We start from the raw sequence: 21,497 nt of genomic DNA, 5'->3' as shown, positions 1-21,497 counted from the left end.
TTTAGGGAGCGATGACGCTTCGCATTACAATGCATTACCTACTATTATCAGCTGCCGTTAATCACGAGGGAAGAAGAAATGCAAAGTCAAACCAAAGCCACCAGAGAGAAGTGCCTGCGTAACTTTTAAGCAGGGTTGTTATATTTTTCTTCATTTAATGTATGGCCTATTGAATCGGACTGCTGAGGAACACGGAAACAAGTCCAAGCTTTTACAAGCACTTAACCCAAAATTCAATCACGTTTGAAAACACAGAATTAAAATGGAAGCAATTTCAAAGATTTAAAGCAAAAAAAATTTGGGGAATATAATATAAGTTTGGTATCGCCATTTATTTTTTTTCGACGTGACAATTAAGTATATTTTAAACTGGGTTATTTAAGCTCAAATGCAGCTCAGCTTTACTTCTTTTTCCTCGGACGCTACCTAACCAGCCCCGCCTGATTGGATAAGCAATCGGGGAGGAGACACTGAAGCATTAAGGCTCCTCTTGACACGTCTGTGAATCAAGACAGCTGATAATATTGAGATTTTAAAAAGTCGGTGGTGGAGTCATGTTGGTAGTATTAACATTTGGATTTATGTCTTGTAAAAATAAAATCAGGGAGCTATTTAGGTTTTAGCGTACCTATATAAAAATTGCTGCTAAACCAAATTTTATTTCCTGCACCATTAGTGTTTGGTTTAAGTGAAAGATTAGTCATGTGAGTTGTGTTGAAATTCTATTCTTTTTTACTGTAAACAATTCAGGGAGCTATTAAAGTTTAACTATTTAAATTCATAACAAATGTTCTTTGTTTCTAATAGCATTATTAAAAATGTTTAATGCTAATAATCCGTATCGGTATCGGACATGAAAAACCCACATTGGTCAATCCTTGGTAAGAACCCTGTAATTTATTTGCTGTTGTCTGTATGACCTGAATTGCTAACATAAAATGTTTTTTTAACTGTCCAAACTTTTAACCTGTAAAGCATGTACAAATCTTTGAATAGATTTTATTTACAGTCCCCTCAATCTTTGTCTGGATGGCTCTATGTCATTTTGCCATCTATAATGAACACTCAAGCCAGCCTTTATCTTGCTACAATCGTATCAGGGCCAAAGCAGTCCCACTACAAGAGCTTCGGGCACTGCCAGGTCAAGGTGACGGACTGTTTCCTATAATTTGCTAAGAAAAAAGGAACCCACTGTTTATAGCACTTATTGATAAGGGGATCACGCAATGAAACAAGGAGGCCAACTTTCGCTGAAATTATTGACTGAATGACATGGGTGCTAGTCTGTTCAGGGTCAAAATTGGAACGGCGTCGACAGGAATCGGTTTAAGATTAAAAAAAAAAAACACACACACACAAAAAAAATCCTCTCTTTTCCAGATGCTATGCAATCGGAATGATGCAAACCAAGGAAACATTCAATCGCACCTCCTTCGCAGTCAAGCGGTAGATAAAGGAGAAGGAGGAAAGGAATGCCAACAATACAAGCTGCGTTTCACGTTCAATTTCATCACGCGCGCTAACAGAAACTTGCGTGTGTGTGCGCGCAATTTTTGTGTGCATGCGGTCACGCACAATGCTGCAATGCCTTGGAGCCTATTCGGCCTGTGTGCTGAAGGGGGGAATCAGCCTACTGAGTTATTTATCATCAAGTTCAATAGTTTTTCTTGACCAAACAAAGACACTATCAGAATTGAACTCACTCAATTCAATGATTTTAGCTTAAAAAACTTCAACAGCATTACACTCTGTAAATACTGTCAATACTAACAATTTGTTTTGACTTGCAATTCACATTGTAAGTGATTCCAAGGTCGATACTTGCTGTGGAGGATGAACTATAGATTTTAAGTATTCATCAGCAGATGAGGAAACTGGATTGATGTGAAAATCAGTTATGTTGAAAAAAAAATACATGCACAGTCTTACAATCTAAATGCAAATGTTAAATTGTTAAAATCTACAATGAAGAGTCATCAAAAGCAAAAATCCCCAGAACTATGCAAATTACTAACAACAACATAGTCAAGATCTACATACCATGAAAAAACATTGACAATTCACCAATACATTTGATTATAATTACCGCATGTTTTGTATTATAATTTGCATCTATTTTTAGTTTGGCCAAAGGTGCGACTTGTACTCTGGAGCAACTTAAAAATGAATTTTCTAACATATTATATAATTGAGTTTAAAATTTTCTTTAGCATATTTTCTGTACTATAAGTCAGTTTTTATATATATACGTAGTTTAGGGGGGGTGACTTTATATGTGAAATTATTAACACATGATTACATCACTGAGTTTTACATTTTCATTACCGGTACTGTATCACTTCAAATGTTATTATCATACTAAACGGAAAGAGGGTGCTCTAGGCCCATGTTCATAATTTCAACCTTGACCGCGACAGAGAAGAGGGAGGAGGAAAATGTTGTCTAGCTCTAGAATGCGGGGAGTTGTTTACTGGTAAAAGTGACACCAAGTATGAATAATTCAAAGGTTTTAGTGATTTGGAGTGAAGCAGAGTTTGGTAAGCATGTTCTTTTTGCTAGTTATGTTAATCACTCTGAATATGTTGTCGTTACTGAAACATACCTTTTACGTTAGTATATCGTGTTCTCTCTTTTATTTTTATTTCAAATTGCCTTTCAAGATGGAATGTATGATTTTGTGTTAAATGTCCCAAAAAAATTAGACTTATACTCCAGTGCGGCTTGTATGTTTTTTCCTTCTAAATTGTTCATTATTTGGCTGGTTTGATTTATAATCCAGAGTGATTTTTAATCTGAAAATGATGGTAGTATATAACTTTCCATTAGGTCAGACACCCTCATTCTTAAAGGGCTTGAAGTCCAACACTTGAGTCATTCTCCAACACATCTGTTTGAAATGATCAAAATCTTGATTAAGTTTCTGGTGTGTATCCTTGAAATCTGCTCATTGGAATCTTGTGTGTTGGAAGACGAACATATCTCAAACATGCGGAACTACCAGCCTCAGGAACAGGACTCTGAGGCCTCTGGTAAACCATAATCTATGATCCTAAACACATGGGAAGATGCAAAAAGCATACAAGAAAAAAAAATCCCAGGCTTGAGAGACCTAATGGACAGGATTTCACAAAAATTACATGTCCCAACAGAAATACAGAGACATAAGCAGTAATACTTAACATACACATATAAAAATCCGCTATTATATATCATGTTTATCCATCCTTCCATCCATCTAACCGTTTTCTGCACCACTTAGCCTCAGTCGAATCTCGGAATATCATGTGACAAATTATAATTTTCATCGTTTGACAATTTTCATGTCATTTGTGATCATTAGTGGGCTAAAATACTGGGCTACATCTATCAATGGCGCTGTCTTTTCAGTCTCAACTGTTATGTGAAAAAGAAGAATGGTGAGAAGCAGTTTGGAATGTAATACATGCCCTTTTTAAATGGTATTCAAGGAATATAGATTCACAATCACATCCAAAGACGAGTTCAGAGCAGTGGATACTGTACAAGTTAAATCAAGGAAATCATTCATCCAAAAGTGAATCGCATATTTGATCAAATAGATGTGACTAAAATTGGCAATCTTTCCTTCCCTAGTTGCTATCCAAACATGAACTATCACAGAGAAAATGATGCGCAATTTTCCTAATTTGAACCAAACGTTTTGACTTCAATCAATAAAATGTTTGCAAACTTTGTTTAAAAGAAGCCTTAAAAAGCAGACATGGAGGATGGACGCGAAGCATGTGAGTAATTACGGGTATTCAAGCCGTATTAATCACTTTCAAGGAAAATAAGAGGCACGATTATTTACCTGGCTATGAACCGTTAAAGGACTCATTTTCAGCAACTACGAAAATAACAGTGCAAGTAAATATGTCTAAGCTGAACACTCAGGTTTAAAAATAACACCCACATCCAGCGGAAGAGAAGGGCCGACCCGAGACAATTTTATTTTGCTCAGAATAACGCTTGTTGACACTCAAGTCCTTTGTCTGCAAGACAACTTTTGACAGTGTTTCTGTTTCAAGTAAATAACTTTGTCAACTCTTGCTATTTAGAGACGGCTCACAACAAGAAAGGAGGCTTGGACTTTGCAGAATATGTTGTCTGTCAGGCATTGTAAAACATTACTCATAGGGATTATCCAATATCCAGGCAAATAAATTATGACCACAAGTTAAATTATGAGTCGACATTTCTTCCAGTGCTAGACCTAGGTGGCCAAAGTAAGGTTCGTATAAACTGGCATTGATCTACAAGAGTTACCATGTTAGGTTGACTGAGCCTATTTGAACTCTACTTCGAATAAGTACAACCGGGTAATAATCTTGTAACAATTTAGTAGTAACAATAACAGTAATAAATTGTTATTTTAGAATTTAATTTCATAGGTAGATACTCGCCACACACACACATTATATATTAGGTACTCAATCTTTGGTGATTTTCTTCCTTTGGTGAGCATGCGGACACAAAACTTCCTTACACTCTAACCTTATCAATGACCTGTAGGGCACGCAATGCCTTTGAGTGCCAACTAAGACGGGCTAAAGAATGTGTGCTTGCGTACTTGGGTACCAACAAGCCTGGGGAAGGACATATGGGCAGCCCAGCTAAATCTCTCTCGCCACAACTGCACAAGCTCTACCTGACATATCTGCGGGGTAGAATAAGCAATGCTGGGATGGTCACCTAAACTCGCCCCAAAACCAGCACGAAAGCAGAACAGCAGTGTTACCTACTTCTTAACAAAGTATTAAAATGTGCACATTTACTCGTGCCACATTCTCAATCCTAGGAACCTTACCAATACAGTTAACTTTGAAAACATGCAATCATTCATTCAAATAGTGAGAGAGGAATTTTTGCAATTTTTCCTGTATTGTGTTAAAAATCTGCTAAGGGGGCAAAAAAACAGCTGTTACTTACAACAATATGGGCTGGTGATGGGGACCTGGCATCTTTAAGTGCTTGTCTACTCTGAAGACCTGGTTGAACATCGAGCAGGGGCCATTTCATCTGTAGGTACTGAATGGCAGAAAAAAGCAGAATGGAAAGAAGGGAACAAAACATGTTAGCAATAAAGAAAACAAACAAACAAACAAAAACAAGTAAAACAACAGAAAGGTATATTTCCTTGAATGGGCAACGGCGTGCAAACTTGAAAACAAAGTGGAGGATGGAAATATTGATTTTACACTAAGCCATTAAGTTTACGGGTTCAATGAATGGAGTTGTTATTTTTTCTTCAGAATTAGTTTTTTTTAAATGGGGAATAATTGTATTGAATTAGATTTGAGCAATTCCCTCAAAATATGTTTACGATTAATAAAGAAAACACTCAATAGAGTAGACGTAGTTTTGTTAAAAACACACATAAAAACAAGCAATATGCTTTGGAGAAAAAAAAATGAAAATTGAAAACAAATCATATATTAGGGTTCAATTGAGCCAATTGTCTCCTCAGTTCTTGATTTGTTGGGAATTTTTTTAACTCTTCAGTGAAAGCCACATGTCTCAAATCTCAATTTGACTGTTTTCCTGAAGGCCTTTAAAAAATACGTTCTAGAGCTATACATGCATTGAATCTACCAAATTAGATATGTAAGCCTGCTTTTTCACCGGAAAAAGATGCACATCTTACTTTTATCATCCTTAAGTGAATTGTAGTTGAATTTTGGTATATTTAGTGAAAATGTTCATTTCCAGGGGAAAGAAAATGACAAAAAAAATAGTTTTGTGAAAAATGTATTTATACTATAATATTTGCATCAATGGACATTTTTTTGCATCTGTATAATCTCAAATATCCAAACGATTAATATTCACAATAGTGATAACACCTCAAAAATGTACTACAAAATAACAGTTGGTTCATAGAAGAAAACAGCATTGTTGGATAATCTTTTTTAATTGCTTATATATGACTCCTCAAATCATGTATCCACACCACAAGACAAAAGAAATATGCAAACATATCGCAGGATGCATGATTCGTAAACTACAACATTATTGCCGTTGTCCCTTTTGCAAGACGATTATTACTAGACGATCCAGAGGGACAAATTAGACAGCAGTCGTCGGCTAAAATGTTTAGCAAAGTCTTGCCCTTTCCTGGACTGGGTTTACGTTAAGTATGTATGAACCAGCCCGGTGGCCTTCGGGGTAGGGCGCCCGCCCAGAGACTGGGATGTCGCTGGTTTAAGCCTCGGCCGAGTCATACCTAAGACTTACAACATTGGTACTTATTGCCGACTTGCTTGGGGTTGGAACTGGGGGGTTTGGTCACCTAATGACTCCCAACACATCAGTTGGGTTGAGCGAGGGGGCTGGGAATTCCCTCCTCTGTATCAATCTCCCAGAAAGAGTCAGAAATATGAACATGTTCCTGACTCTAGCCACCTCCCACTAGGGGGATATGGCTATATATTATATACTCTTTGTACTCTTAATTTAATCATCTCAAAGTTTTGCGTTTTTGCCATCATGGTCACCATCACTGTTAAGAGTGTGTTTCTGCAGCGGTTTACTTATGGTCCTTCAAAGGCTTGAATAACAGATATGATGGTGATGATGATGTGACATTGCTATTTCTAATATAATTTCAACTTTATTGAAACCAAAAGTTATCTGTTGGTTATTATGCTACTCTGCTCTTTAACAGCGAACACGCTAAAAATTTCACATACTTGCTAGTGCAACAAAATGAGCTGCAATGATTATTTCAGCCAGAAGATGGCGTCACCAAATACAATATTTTCTAATTTACATGCATCGCCTTTAACTAAATTAAAATGTACGAATGACAGAAAACATTGTTTTGTCATAAACAAAACCATAAACATACATTCAAGCAACGTGAGCTTATAAAATGGTATAAAACATAGACCCAAATAAAGTCTAAATTTGACTAATTGGAATGGGAGGGAAAAAAACATAAAAGAGTTGGTCTTAAGAACAGGGCAGCACGGCGGCGCAGTGGTTAGCGCGTGATTGGCCGGTCCAAATTGTCCCTAGGTGTGAATGAGCGAGTTGTCTGTCCCTGTGTGCCCTGCGATTGGCTAGCAACCAGTTCAGGGTGTCCCCTTCCCACTGCCTGATGATTGCTGGGATGGGCTCCAGCACCCCCGCGACCCTACTGAGGATAAGCGGTGCAGCTTATGAGATGAGATGAGTCTTAAGGACAACATGAATGAATGAATAGCCCTAAGGCCTGTTTTAAAAAATAGCTCACCAATGGATAGACTGAATTAAAAAGGATCAAAACCAAAACAAACTTAAATTAATGTGTTTTATTTAATTATACTTTAAAACAAGTTTTACCTAAAACAAATGTTTGAGTTGAGCATTGAGCTATAATCTTAATACCATGGTAAGTGACATTTTTTATCAAAATTATTTTATCAGACATAAAAACTGGCCCAAAACTTTTCGCCACCTACAAAAAATGAATGACTATTTTAATATTTCACTACAAATTCTGTGGAATTATTCAATGTAGTTTGTATTTAACATTAATTAAAGCTGGTCAAGTCAAAGTGAGGTTACACAAGCCATAAGCAGTTTGTGGCTTGGAGATGACCTAATGTCATATACTCGGCCGTTATGAGTCTTTTATTGGCAGCCATAAATGGGTGCAGGCGTGGCGTCTCACCAGGCTAGACCTCCTGACGGCTCTCATAAATGATTGACTTGGCTGATATCAGGCATTTTTCCCAAAGCCTTTCACTCTCGCTCGTTGTGTCTCTGTGTCACACGTTCTCGCAAGAACAGATAAGCAGAAACGGGACATGTGAAACATCTGTCAAAATGTGATGACACACTGAATGGATTATTCCAGAGTGTCATAAGGTTTCCCGGAAGAGCATCGCCGGATAGATTTCCTTTGTGGCAAAAGTCGCTCTTTCCTAACAAGTAACTTTTCTACCGTTTCTACCCTGGAAAAGTCTACCTTTAAAACTGGGCCAACAGGAAGGGGTATTTTTCTTAGGCTTTGTGGTCCATAAAATACAATTTCAGATGTTTACATATGATCGTTCCACTTACACCCAAAGAGTTATTTTACAATTCCAGCGAAAAAAGTGTAGCCTGTGTACCATGTGTGCTTCAATAAGTTGTGTCAATGAAACAAAAGACTCTAGCATTGTGTGTAAACTGACATCCATGTTTTACATGATATTCTTCCATCTTCCCAACATTGCTAAAATTCGTCCTATGCTGTCTCAGTCAGATGCGGAGATTATAATTCACGCGTTACTGTAATGCACTACTCTCTGGTCTCCACTAACGTGTTTCAAAATGCTGTAGCGAAAACCACAAGAAAGTTTGATCACATTACCCCGATTTTAGCTAGCCTGCTTTGGCTCCCTGTTAGCTTAAGATGTGAGTTTAAGGTTCTGTTGGTATTATACAAAATTGTGCATGGACTTGCTCCCTCATATCTTTCAGATTTAATTTCCCCCTATTTTCCGGTCCGGAGCCTTCGCTCTGAAAACGCTGGTCTACTAGTGATCCCAAGAGCCAGGAAGAGATCCGCAGGTTCGAGAGCGTTCTCCATCCGAGCCCCGATACTGTGGAATGCAATTCCCTCTGAGATTTGATCTGCAACCTCAGTGAAAATGTTTAAATCTAAGCTTAAAACACACTTCTACTCTATAGCATATGAATAACCTATATTTTATGTTGATAATATCTGTGTATTATTTGCCCTCAGGTAGGTTTCAGATGAGGGGATGGTGTCATAATAGTCTGTAGTTTGCAATAGTCTTTGATCTGTGCAGCCCTTTGAGACTCTTTGTGATTAAGGGCTATACAAATAAACATGACTTGACTACTATTTGAAAAACGTCTACAAAACAAGTTTGTGTTTTCTTTATTTTGGTAAGAATTTATTATGAAACTGACGACTACATAAATAGATTGGGTTGTTGTGAGAGTTCAAGAGGTGTACAATTTTGATTGATACCAATGATTTACTGTTAATGGCCGCTTAAAACGGACATTGCCTGCTTTATGAGGCCATGTTTTTTATGATTATTTGAGGCAGCTATTAAACTTTTTGCTTTAAAGTAAAACTGGCTTCAAGGGCTGAAAGAAACAGTCAAGAGTAAAACAGAGATTACCATATTTATTTGTGTATCCTGCACGTTTTTTAACCTAAATAAGAAATCAAACTTTGGCTGCGTTTGTCTTACAGTCGTTTAGTACAGAATTTGTGCAATGGTTGATCAGTCGAAAATGTTGCTGACCACAATCACAAAACATTGGATGCAGCAGGAATTGAACCTAGGTAGCGGCAGTAAGAGTGCTGAATCATAACCACCACGCAAGAAAACATTAAATTGTATCTCATCATTACAATATTTTGATTCATGGTACGAGAGACGAATGTTAAAGAAAGGAGAAAACAAAGTTATCCTTAAAGAAATGAAATAACACAAAAAAGCATGAGGAAAACAATTATTTGGTGTAGAGGTGAGATTGGGCCTAAAAAAATCTAACCAGTCTCGGGCCCATGTGTATTAAAGCTTGAACAAGCCCGTGTCCAACCAATTAACATGATTTGGTGGCGCAGGGTGGGGGACATATTGTGACACAACATTCATTACCTTTAATGAACCAAATCGACTTAATTCACTAACAAGAAATTAACTTTCACCACTTCTATTGACATATTGAAATGGATGTTAGGATGTGAAAAAGGGACATTTTTTAATTTAAATTGTGGCTTTTTTGTCCAGGTGATAATATACTCCCACCATCTGACATCCACATGGTTAAGTTTGCTTAAGGTCTAGATGGTATCGGACAGCCACTTTATTGCAAGCAAGGGTGAGTTTTTTTGTTTAATTTCAATTCAGACCTTTTTGTGTTTATCTCCATACATATACACAACCTGATTAAACACCCTTTGGTTTGCCATGCTGCAGGAGTGCCCAGTGTTTTGTATGCACATATGTGTGTGTTTGAGTTAGTCAGTGCTGGTCTAGAGAGTGTGTCACGACCCTTCGAGAGACTGTGTCTAAATCAGTTGTAATTAGCGGGGAGTTCACCACAGGGCGCCTGCCAATGGTCTACGCTGGAGGGAGTTATTGACTCCATGACCAGTTACAACCCTTGCAAGGAAGGGGAGGAGGAACTGTTGCCTGGTGTTTCTCTACTACTCATTTATGACCACAAGACAGATTTTAGAGCTGCAAAAGTGAGACTTTATTTATTCTTGTTTGTTTCCTGGGAAAAGAGAAAGGTTGCAGAAACCTGGGTTGAGCTCCTTTAGTGATTTATAACGGCAATATAGTATTAATGTTAGAGTGAGAGAATGATAACGATGGCAGTGAGTTAATATAGGAGGGTCCTATATCAGAAACAAATATACGGACTCTGCCATGTTTAAAGGTCAGATAGAATGCTTTTTATGAAGATTGGAGATAAATTACCTATTTGTGAGGTCAAGTTCTTATCTATTACTTAAAAATGTGCTGGTTGTATTCAGTCATGGACTGTATTTGCGTGGAGAATTTCATAGAGTTGCACCAAATACAATGAGGTGCCATACTTGCAGAATACTGAAAGCAACCTCCAGACAAATAAACATTCACCATTTAATTAACTGACCCCAAATACCTACACTTGTTTGTTCGGCTACCGTTTTTAATGATGTGGTGCTTCAAAGTCAGTTTTATAATATTTGGTTGAATGATTACCATTATACGTCCTATTCAAATACACATAAAAAATATTGTTGTACTCATGTATAACATACAATTCTAATTTCTAAAAAAAAAAAAAAAATCACTGTATTTTGTTTTTCACAGCTCAGACTACCGCAATATTCGGACTATAAGGTGCACCTGATTATAAGCTGCAGCCAGTACATTTTTAAAGGAAAAACAATTGTTTACATACATGATCTGCACTTGACTATAAGCCGTATGTGCCCACGTTGAAACGTGACATATTTACATAGAAAGAACGTACACAGAAAGTTTTAGTATACGGTACCTTAACCCCTTAATGTTCCAACGGCCACTGGACTTGTGATAATCAAATATGTGTCTGTACGATGTCACATCAAATTGGAAAGCTTAAACTCTAGGGATTCAAGATATGATGTCCATTTTAAAACGTATTCATCAGAAAAACATCACGATAAGTCTGGAACAAGATACCCAAAAACTTTAAAGCTGGCGTAACTCACCATTATGTCCTCTAGCCATCTTGAACGCTTTTGAATTGTCCATAGTGCAATTATAGTGTACAGGTCACACTCCTTTGATATTGAAATAATTTATGATGATTTGCTGCGACATTCAACTCGGTAGCAGTGATGACGTATTAAACGGACAAGCCAGCATGCTCAATGAGAAGGTTCCTCATTTAGTACAAAGTCTAAAGAGCTACTGCTGTCATCTGTAAGGTAATTCAAGACAGGAGCAGGAGAGGAGCCAACAAAGGCAGTGAGTCCAGAACTACTGCCGCAGATAGGCCCACAGGAATGTCCTGTAAGCACATGTGCTCACATGCACTAAAATATGTCAACTGTGGCAAGAGCAATTTCTAAAGGGAGCAAGAGGGCGACACACATTCCGTAGTAACTCGCCACCTTCTCCTAATGCCGAAGGGTTGGCACCGTGGCAAGTTTAGGGAGGGAGCATGTCAGGACAAGTGGCCGTACTTCAGAGCTTGTTGGTTGCATATATTCTCACTTGCTAATCTGTACTGCAGATTTTACACAGATACCAAGGTAAACCAAGGCCTTGCAAGCACGTTCTTTTCTGGACAACACCCCAATGATCAGCCAGCTTGCTTTCTACATCCCATCCCTCCCCAACCCTTCCTTCCTCTATCAGCAGACATACTGCCTGGGCCACAACCTCTGACCCATCTCTGCTGCTCCCAAGCCCATGCTGGCTCACCCAGCTCCTACAATGAGGCCTGAAAACACTTCTGCCTTAAGGGGGGCCTCCCGGGTAATTCAAGAGCCATTCCGAAGTGACAAATTGCTGCATAGTTCTATGGTATGTCACTCATCAATGTCGTCTCCCCACTTGCTCCAAAACCTCCTCCAGGAACTCCCAACCCAGTAAGAATCTCTCCATCCATCTCTTTGTTTCTCTTCCTCTCTCTATCTCCCCTACATTTCCGACCCCCAAATCCCTGGCCGGACCCACAATTAAAGCTGAATGACTCAATTGTCTCTCATGAAGTGAAAGACTCCTCCAAATTATTGTGCTTGCAGTGAATGGAACTCATGCCAGGACAAATGTTTCACCCAATATAACTGGGTTTTTATTCATTTGTTTTAATTTCAAGCTTGTATAACTCCCCAATACAGGAAAACATTTAAATAACCAAGTGTCTGTGACATTTTCCCTAAGAATCCGGGAGTAATAGAAAAGGTGGTCTTCAGATTAGCCAACAATAGATAAAAATGTATTATTAGCTCAGATTTTTCATGTATTGTTTTTATGTATATGTTTGACTTTTAATTTTTAACACATAATTATTTACCATAAAAAAATACCTTTTAAAGGTTTTCTCACCAACTGGTGACAATGTGTAGAATAATAAATCAGACCTTGCTGACAAGTGTTTATAATGAATTGTTCAGTGTTTTAATTGCTAATAATTCCTGAAATGACCAGTGTTACTTGCTTGATTTTGCCTTTAATAAGTCATGGGGTAATTAGCCATTTGTTTTGGATATTAGCTCAAACCTTCTATTAATAGAACCTCCCCATTGTCTAAGGATTGGTCAAATGTCACCATTTTTATCATAGAAACTACGTAATTTCTGCATATACTAGATACCAAAATTTTAATCAGATGCATTACACGTAGGAGGTCTCAAATACAGGTTATTTGTTGTGGGATTAAAAGTGGAGGGTATCAAAAGGATCAAACTAATTAAGATTTATGTGTGCCAATATGGTCCAAAAGATCTGTCTCACTTTACAACAGGACTGTCCGACAGATGAAAGGTCTGCCAGGCACCCTATCCATTTGGGGAATGCTAAATTTGTGTGCAATAATTAGTAGAGGGGTAGGATGCAAGACATAACACAGCTCAGATTTTGAATCAACACACATATGATGTGTGTCTCGACTGAGTATTGGAGAACTCCTCTGCCACATATGGTTAACCAAGAATTATAAATAGTTAAAAAGATTGTTGCATTATGCCAATCTGAAAGAGAGAATTGAGTCATGTTGAATAGAAAAAGCCCTATCTGAGATGGGGTAGATAGTAAGGAGATTACACTCAATCACATAGCTAGCGCTTTAAGAAGCATTAATAAAAAGTGACGAGATTAAGACAAATGGAGATAATTAAAAAAAACAAAAAAACATCCGGGTGAACTACCAGCAGATTAACGGATTAATCCCACCAGTTTAACAATCTGATCCCGTTAAAAACAGGAAGGCCAAATTTTCACTTGATTTGTTTGCAGTGAGTCTGTCCTTAGAAGCAGGTGGAGGGGAAGACACAAACAACAGTTGTTGGAAAAGTAGAACTCAATTTTGTGCAACAGAGGTCAGAGGAATCTTAAAGATTCCACTTTGAAAATCTCCTTAAAGGATAAAAAAAACGACTACAGATGTTTTTGGGCGAGGTCACTTGATGAATAGACCAAGTAAAACTCTTCACAAAAGTAGCTGAAATGTGGACAACATCAGCATCTTTGGTCCTACTAATAAAAGTTTTATTGGTAAATATTGGCGAGAGGAAAAAAAAAAAAAAACACCCACCTGCCTTGATAGCCAGAGGCATTTCTAAGAAGGAAAATAAAAGCAGACTATGGGAAGGCCTGGGGTTTGTGAGCCCTAGTGCAGGAAAGAGTCCATTGGGCCTCTATTTAGTCCAAAGTCAGTGACACTAGGGCCGGTTGTGAGGTGTGAGTTCAGCTGGAGATGAGGGTGTTCAGGCAGCCAACTTGGTCCAAAATATACCAAGTCAGACTCCCTACTTCCTTGGAGGAAGAGCTCTTCCAAATAACATGTATTCCTAAGGGAGATGCCCAGGTGGTCTCTTCTGTCTCAATTGCACATATTTGACTCGCTTCTTTAAATTAAGCTATGATCGTCAAACTCCAACTGTTATTTTGTTCCAAATTTGATGATTGTTTTTGAAGCATATATTTGTCAACTAAAATTGAACCAATGCCAGTTTAAAGGCCAAAGGAGGATAGGAAATAAATATAAATAGGATTGGTTCATCAATTCGGGTTTTGTATTACGACAGCATTTATGTGGACCATGAAAGAAAACAAAAATGGCCTTGTTGTGCCAACTAAGAGAGATAGAACCCTAGGCGTTAGACAAAGTGAGGCACAGTAATATGAGCAATAATGAATACCGTAAATTCCGGACTATAGAGTGCACCTGATTATAAGCCGCACCCACCACATTTTAAGAGGAAAACCGATTTTGTACATACACAAGCCGCACCTGTATATAAGCCGCATGCGCCCTCATTTAAACATGTAACACAGACACAAAAGTAACCCAAACCCGACTTCAAGTCCCGCGATTGAAACTAAATGTCCTTCATTAAAGTCCGCAGTCCAAAAAGCACAGCCGGCAAAATGAACGTAAAATGATACCAGTACCGAATGTTTGATGCAGACCTGCAGAGTCCAGGTCCCGTTGAAAGTAATCCAAGGAAAAAGTGTATATTTCCAAAGGTAAGGGTGGGAAAAATATATCAGATTAACACATTTACTCACGCAACTCCTTTTTCTTTAACCAACTTTTTACCCCTCTTCTTTCCTTGTCTGTCCCTCACCTTTAGCGGTCCCCACTTAAACTCGGCACCCCGCGTTGTTCCGCCCCTAATTTTTCGTTCATCCGTGCAAAACATATCAGAATAAGTGTCTTAAATAAATACAAATAAAGACATTACAAAAATATACAGTTGCAAATACATATTATACATGGGTTACACATATTTACAAAGAAAGACGGTACACCGAGAGAGTTTTCAAAGCTTTAATAATAATAATGTAGCTTTGACAGGGCAGTTAATGGTAACAACACTCGAGCGCCGCTAGCGGCCGTTAGAAAAATTACATAAATTGGCCGCATCACTGAATAAGCCACAGGGTTGAAAGTTAGGGGGGAAAGTAGCGGCTTATAGTCTGGAATTTACGGTAATATTGTGCAAATAAATTATGTTTGGCAGCAAAGGCCCATTTATGCTTCTGTGTTGACTCCTGCTACATTACAAGCCACGTGTTCAGTGTTGGGCAAGCCTTATAAAAATCTATATAAATATTAGATTAATATGTTCATTTTAAAAGCCCATTTCTAGTCTTGCATTTGATGATTTATATATTTAAGAACAACAACTTAAATGTTGGGTTTACGTTTCTTTAAACAAAAAGTTTGTGCTCTGTACATAAAACATGTTAAACTCCTTATTACACAACAACGGAAACCGCAACAAATAAGGGTTCACTACGTGTGAATGTTTGTTAGTCTTTATTTGACCTGCCATTGATTGGTGACCAGAGAACGGTGTACAGTGCCCGGCCACCCAAATCACCCTGGATATGTTCGAGCTGACCCACAAACGTAGTGAGACTTGAAAAGCATATTAGAACTAGACTTGGGAGTATTTATAGAGAGAAAATGTGTGAATGCTGATAGCCGAGTTCCAATTATTAAATATTTTGTGAATATATGCTAGTTGTTTTCAATTACCGCATTTTCACGACTATAAAGCGCACCTAAAAGCCTTCATTTTTTTTCAAAAGCTGACCATGCACCTTTTAATACAGTGCGCCTTTATATATGGATAAATATTGAGTCACAAGGCCTCGCAACTAAGGCAAGCAGCCGCTGACTAGATTTTCCCCCGTAGGCGAAGTATTTCGCGGAGTATGCTGGGATATATACACGGACGATTCATTTCCTAACCAATGTGTCAATCATCATTTGAATTGGTCACTATTGGCTAAAGTTATTCGGAGGTAAAGGAGGCGGGTCCTTTTTAGCATTTACAGGCTCGCAAAGGCTTAAGCGGCCCTAAACAAAGCCTTAGGTTGCTCTATGGCCTAGAAAAAAACATTTTTTACATGTCTGTATTTGTAAACAGGAATTATGGGGCTAAACAGACAGCTAGCAACAAGCAACGTCCATCGATGCAGATGCCTCTCGGCATACAGTGCATCCGGAAAGTATTCACAGCGCTTCACTTTTTCCACATTTTGTTTTGTTACAGCCTCATTCCAAATTGTATTAATTTAATCTCCTATCTCAAAATTCTACACAAAATACTCCATTATGACAATGTGAAAAAGTTTTTTTTTTTACTTTTTTTGAATTTATTAAAAATAGAAAACTAAGAAATCACATATACATAAGTATTCACAGCCTTTGCTTAATACTTTGTTGATCCACCTTTGGCAGCAAATACAGCCTCAAGTCTTTTTGAATATGATCCCACAAGCTTAGCACACCTATCTTTAGGCAGTTTTGCCCATTCTTCTTTGCAATAAGTCTTAAGCCATCAGGTTGGATCGGAGACGTTTGTTCACAGCCATTTTCAGATCTCTCCAGAGATGTTCGATCGGATTCAAGTCTGGACTCTGGCTGGGCCACTCCAGGACATTCACGGAGTGGTTCTGAAGCCAATCTTTTGAGATCTTGGCAATGTGGTTTGGGTCGTTGTCCTGATGAAAAATGAACCTTCGCCCCAGCCTGAGGTCAAGAGCGCTCTGGAGCAGGTTTTCATCCAGGATATCTCTATATATTGCTGCATTCATTTTTCCTTCTATCCTGACTAGTTTGCCAGTTCCTGCTGCTGAAAAACATCCCCACAGCATGATGCTGCCACCACCATGCTTCACTGTAGGGATGGTATTGGCCTGGTGATGAGCGGTGCCTGGTTTCCTCCAAACATGGCGCCTGGCATTCACACCCAAGAGTTCAATCTCATCAGACCAGAGAATTTTGTTTCTCATGGTCTGAGAGTCATTCAGGTGCTTTTTGGCAAATTCCAGACGGGCTTCCATGTTCCTTTTACTAAGGAGTGGCTTTCGTCTGGCCACTCTACCATACGGGCCTGATTGGTGGATTGCTGCAGGGATGGTTGTCCTTCTGGAAGGCTCTCCTCTCTCCACAGAGGAACGCTGGAGAGTGACCATCGGGTTCTTAGTCACCTCCCTGACTAAGGCCCTTCTTCCCTGATCACTCAGTTTCAGAAGGCTGGCCAGCTCTAGGAAGAGTCCTGGTGGTTCCAAATGTCTTCCATTTACGAATAAAGGAGGCCACTGTGCTCATTGGGACCTTCAAAGCAGCAGAATTTTTTCTGTATCCTTCCCCAGATTTGTGCTCAAGACAATCCTGTCTCGCAGGTCTACAGACAGTTCTTTTGACTTCATGCTTGGTGTTTGTGCTCAGACATGCACACTCAACTGTGGGACCTTATATCGACAGGTGTGTGCCTTTCCAAATCATGTCCAATCAACTGAATTTACTGCAGGTGGCAGATGCACTGTATTTTGTCTTTTGTTTGTCTGCATCAGTGCGTGTTTTGTGTAATATTTTACACGGTTGGATTTACCACACTCATGGATGTAAGAGTACGATGGTTGCGTATTATTATTGAACGTGATGGCAGCAAGACGACTTTGGTGAGCTACCCCGGCTTTATATTTTCCCAGTATAATGTTTCAGACTGATCTTGATGTTTCTGTGAAGATTTTTAAAATCAATTTCAAAGAGTTTATTGCCATATGTAAATCAAGAACCATGTTTCCCTGCACAATGAAATTCTTAATTTGCTGTACACACAGTTGCCAGCGAAAAAGAAAATCGAAACTAAGAAATGGTCGTCATTTCTTGAATCCCAAGAATTTAACCTTCCTAATGATATGTGGAATGACGCATTTGAGTAATTGGTGACATTGTATAGACACCGTGTCCGTAGATGTCTGAGACATGTATTTGCTTCTTTGCGAGCCGTCGGAATGTTAAGGGGTTAATGAGTTTGACTTAACTATCTGACTGTTTTGTTGACATTTCCAGGGAGTAGTGCCTTATAGACCGATGTGCCTTGTGTATGGAAAATATAGGACAAAAACCTTATTGGAGGGTGCGCCTTATAACCCAGTGCACCTAATAGTCGTGAAGATAGGGCAAGTATTGGATATAGAAAAAATATGTTAAAAAGAGCATAGTTTTCACCGGATTTACAGTGTGTAACGAGTAGGGATTCAGCGAAATGCAAATCTGGTCCAAAAACAAAAATGTGAAACCGAAATCTGATCAATGCTCCATGCCACAGTTAAAAGTTCATATTGAAAGGAATAAGGTTAAACGTACAAAAGAAGGTCAGAAGAAAGTGTGACTGCTGAAGGTTAACAAAAAAGAAGTATGTTTGGGTGATGGTTTCAAAGTTTTGGGGTTTATTTTGATTTATGTTTTTCTCATAGGGATTTTACATAAAACAGTAACGTAGAAAGAAATCTACACCTTTTTCGGATTACACAGCATTCTGATCCATTCAGGTAATCTAATAACTAGCTTCTTTTTGCAAATTGTATCAAAACTAAAACTTAGTTTTAGCCTGACCTATCTTGGATGTTTATTCTGCTCTCTAGAACAAGGGTTCACGAGATATAGTTTCTGCCCTTGAACTGTTGACCTAACAGGTGTGGACAAGAGTGTTAGTCAAACACAGACCAAAGTGACCAGTAAATTGTGCGGATTGCACAACTGATAGACACACGTGCATTAAACTAGACAACTATCCATAAAAAAATCCTTGAACTCCACAACCGTATTTTCTGGACCATGAGTCACAGTTCTTCTTCATAGTTTAGCTGGGGGTGCGATTTACACTACGGTAAGACTTTTATGTGAAATTATGAACACATTATTATATCAATTAGATATACATTTTTATTACTGGTACAATACATCACTTCACATGTTATTTTCACATTAAAGCGCATGAGGGCGCCCTGGGACTGTGTTGATAATTTCAACCTTGACCGTGACATAAAGGAAGAGGAAGCTTTTCGTCTACCACCCGAGTGTCCGGAATATTGGGTAATCTGAGGTGGGAATGACAAAATTATTGTATTTTGGCAGAAATAAAATACAAATGTAAGTAAATAGCTGTACAAAAGGTTCTTTCTGAACTAGCCTCAGTGGAGTAAACGGTGTTCCATTTCTTAAAAATCTCCTTCCATTTCTTATACCGAGCCTTTAGGAGTATCTTGGCCACGCTATTAATATCAAGAGAAACGGTGAAGGGCTAGCTGAGGATGGCGCGGCTTCATTCAGCTTGACTAATGAACAGGCTTTTGCTGGCACTTTAAACACTGGGTTATACTGTGAAACATCTCCTTAAAGTCCTTCCTATTCCAACAAATCCGTGCTAGCTGTTCATCAGTGACTGTGATTTCTTAATGAAACTATCTGGCCTTAGTGCAACCTAGAAATCATAAGGGAGTCAAACTGAGCAAAAACTCTTTTGTGCACACAAATAAGTTTAAATTAGCAAATAATTAATTTTCCAAAAACCATTTGGCATTTCCATCCATCCATCCATTCTCTTCCACTTATCTCGTCTCTGTTTGTAGGGGCAGAGCCTCAGCAGGGAGGCCCAGGCCTCTCTATCCCCATCTACACCATCCAGCACCTACAACAAGATCCTGAGGCAAAGGCCAGCCTAGAGACATAGTCTCTCTAGTGTGTCCTGGGTCACCCCATGGCATCCTGCCGGTGGGACATGCCCAGAACACCATCCTAGAGAGGCATCCTTATCAGATGCCCAAGCAACCTCAGGTGGCTCCTTTTAAGGCAGAGAATAAGCAGCTCTACACAGAGTCTCTACTGGATGACAGAGCTTCTCTAGTTTTATCTCTAAATTAGAGCCGAGCCACCCTTTGGAGGAAACTTATTTTGGCCGCTTGTATCCGGGATCTTGTTCTTTCAGCCATGATCCACAGTTCGAGACCAGAGGTGAGTGTCAGAACAAATTTCCTTTAAAGGGACAGTGTGTAATAGAGCTGCTCGATTTAGGAAAAAAAACCTAACTGCGATTTTCCACACCAGTATTGCGATTTCGATGCGATTTTTGACCTTTTTATTTTTTAAGTGCATTTACTCTGCTAGTTGTTTTTTTGTGAGTATTCAATCATATTAGCATGCTTAACCTTGAAAAAAACAGCGTTCTCTTTGTTAGGGTTGCTGTCTGTTGACAATTTTCTACTTATTGATTCCTCAATCGATGTAAGTACAGTACTTACCTACCTACCTGTGAATTGCACAACTTCAAGCTCATTAAAAATAGTGGTCCAGTCTACACAATTTTCAAAACATATGCATATCACAAAATAAAATTCAAATTATTTATTTTGACATGTCTTCCTAACCAAAGTCAACCTTGAACATAAATACCATTAGAAAAAAGGAATTGATAAAATCTTAAAAAAAATCAAGAACATTTGCACACTATAAAAGATAAACTTTGCACTCTTAAAATAACCCACACAATCCAAAGCAAACCTGTATCATTATTAACTTTTGAAAAAAGTAAATTATGAACCAGGGCTGCACGATTTTGGAAGAAAACTAATTGCAATATTTCAGACCTAAATTGCAATTTCAATCCAATTTTTGATTTTAAAAGAAACGTGCAATTTCTGTGCTAGTTTTTTTTCCTGGGGAGAACATAAACATAGTGACATGCAAACTTACCTTGAGATAACATACTTAGAGACAGAGAGTTACAAAATATCAACTTTAGATGTACAAATAAAAACAGGATTGCAGTTGAAAAAATGGTCTTTATTGCCATTATAAAAAAGGAAATTGGAGGGTTATTGAATCAGTGTAAATAAACAATTAAGGGGCTGGCAAGCTACACATTAGAGTCGGGTCCCCACGACTTTTGCAATGTCTTTGTGCTCCAAGTCGTCCGCTTTATTGGTAATGGATTTGGTGTTTGTGACTAGCCACATTAAGCAGTGGTGGCTTAAAAGTTGTTGGCCTAGCTGTTAGCGTAGCTTTCCGACGCCGCCTCTGCCAATTCCCAGACTCAGCGCTTTTAGAGACACTAAAGCCTGCGGGAAGCGGAGAGGACGTGGACTTGCTAACACGAGGTGGTGTATCCCTGGGCACAAAGATTTCCATCTGCTGCAGGGACGTCGAACTTTTGGACTAGCGTGTGACTTCATCCACTCCGCGGTGGCTAAACTACAGCAAAGCACCCCGAGGGCATCCTGTTAATCTGTTAATAAACAACAAAGGAGACTGCTGGAAATGTGGGATGAATAAAGTATCTATCTATCCATCTTAAATTGTACATCTTAGGAGTCCCTAACCTTTTTCAAGCTGAGAGATACTTTTGTAACTATTAAGCACAAAGGACGCCCACAGTTTGATGTGTTTCTAAAATAACGTATGTTATTACTATGTTTTTACCATGTTAGTACCAGGTTAATTAATAGAAGTAAGATTAAATA

At 38.6% G+C, this 21,497-nt stretch overlaps 1 protein-coding gene across 18 annotated transcripts in view; it reads right to left on the bottom strand.

The window, feature by feature from the left end:
* tcf7l2 (transcription factor 7 like 2) overlaps positions 1 to 21,497 on the bottom strand; it is a 163,662-nt gene that overhangs the window by 108,871 nt on the left and 33,294 nt on the right. For all 18 annotated transcript variants that reach the window (XM_088323944.1, XM_088323945.1, XM_088323952.1 and 15 more), the window contains exon 4: positions 4,948 to 5,046. In XM_088323944.1, the coding sequence (XP_088180070.1) occupies positions 4,948 to 5,046 (99 nt within the window). The remainder of the gene's footprint in view (positions 1 to 4,947; positions 5,047 to 21,497) is intronic.

Source organism: Urocampus carinirostris, chromosome 19 (assembly GCF_059441175.1).
Source record: "Urocampus carinirostris isolate Australia breed hairy pipefish chromosome 19, RoL_Ucar_1.0, whole genome shotgun sequence".
Classification (NCBI taxonomy): Eukaryota; Metazoa; Chordata; class Actinopteri; order Syngnathiformes; family Syngnathidae; genus Urocampus; species Urocampus carinirostris.
This window is presented reverse-complemented; position numbering and strand designations above follow the sequence as displayed.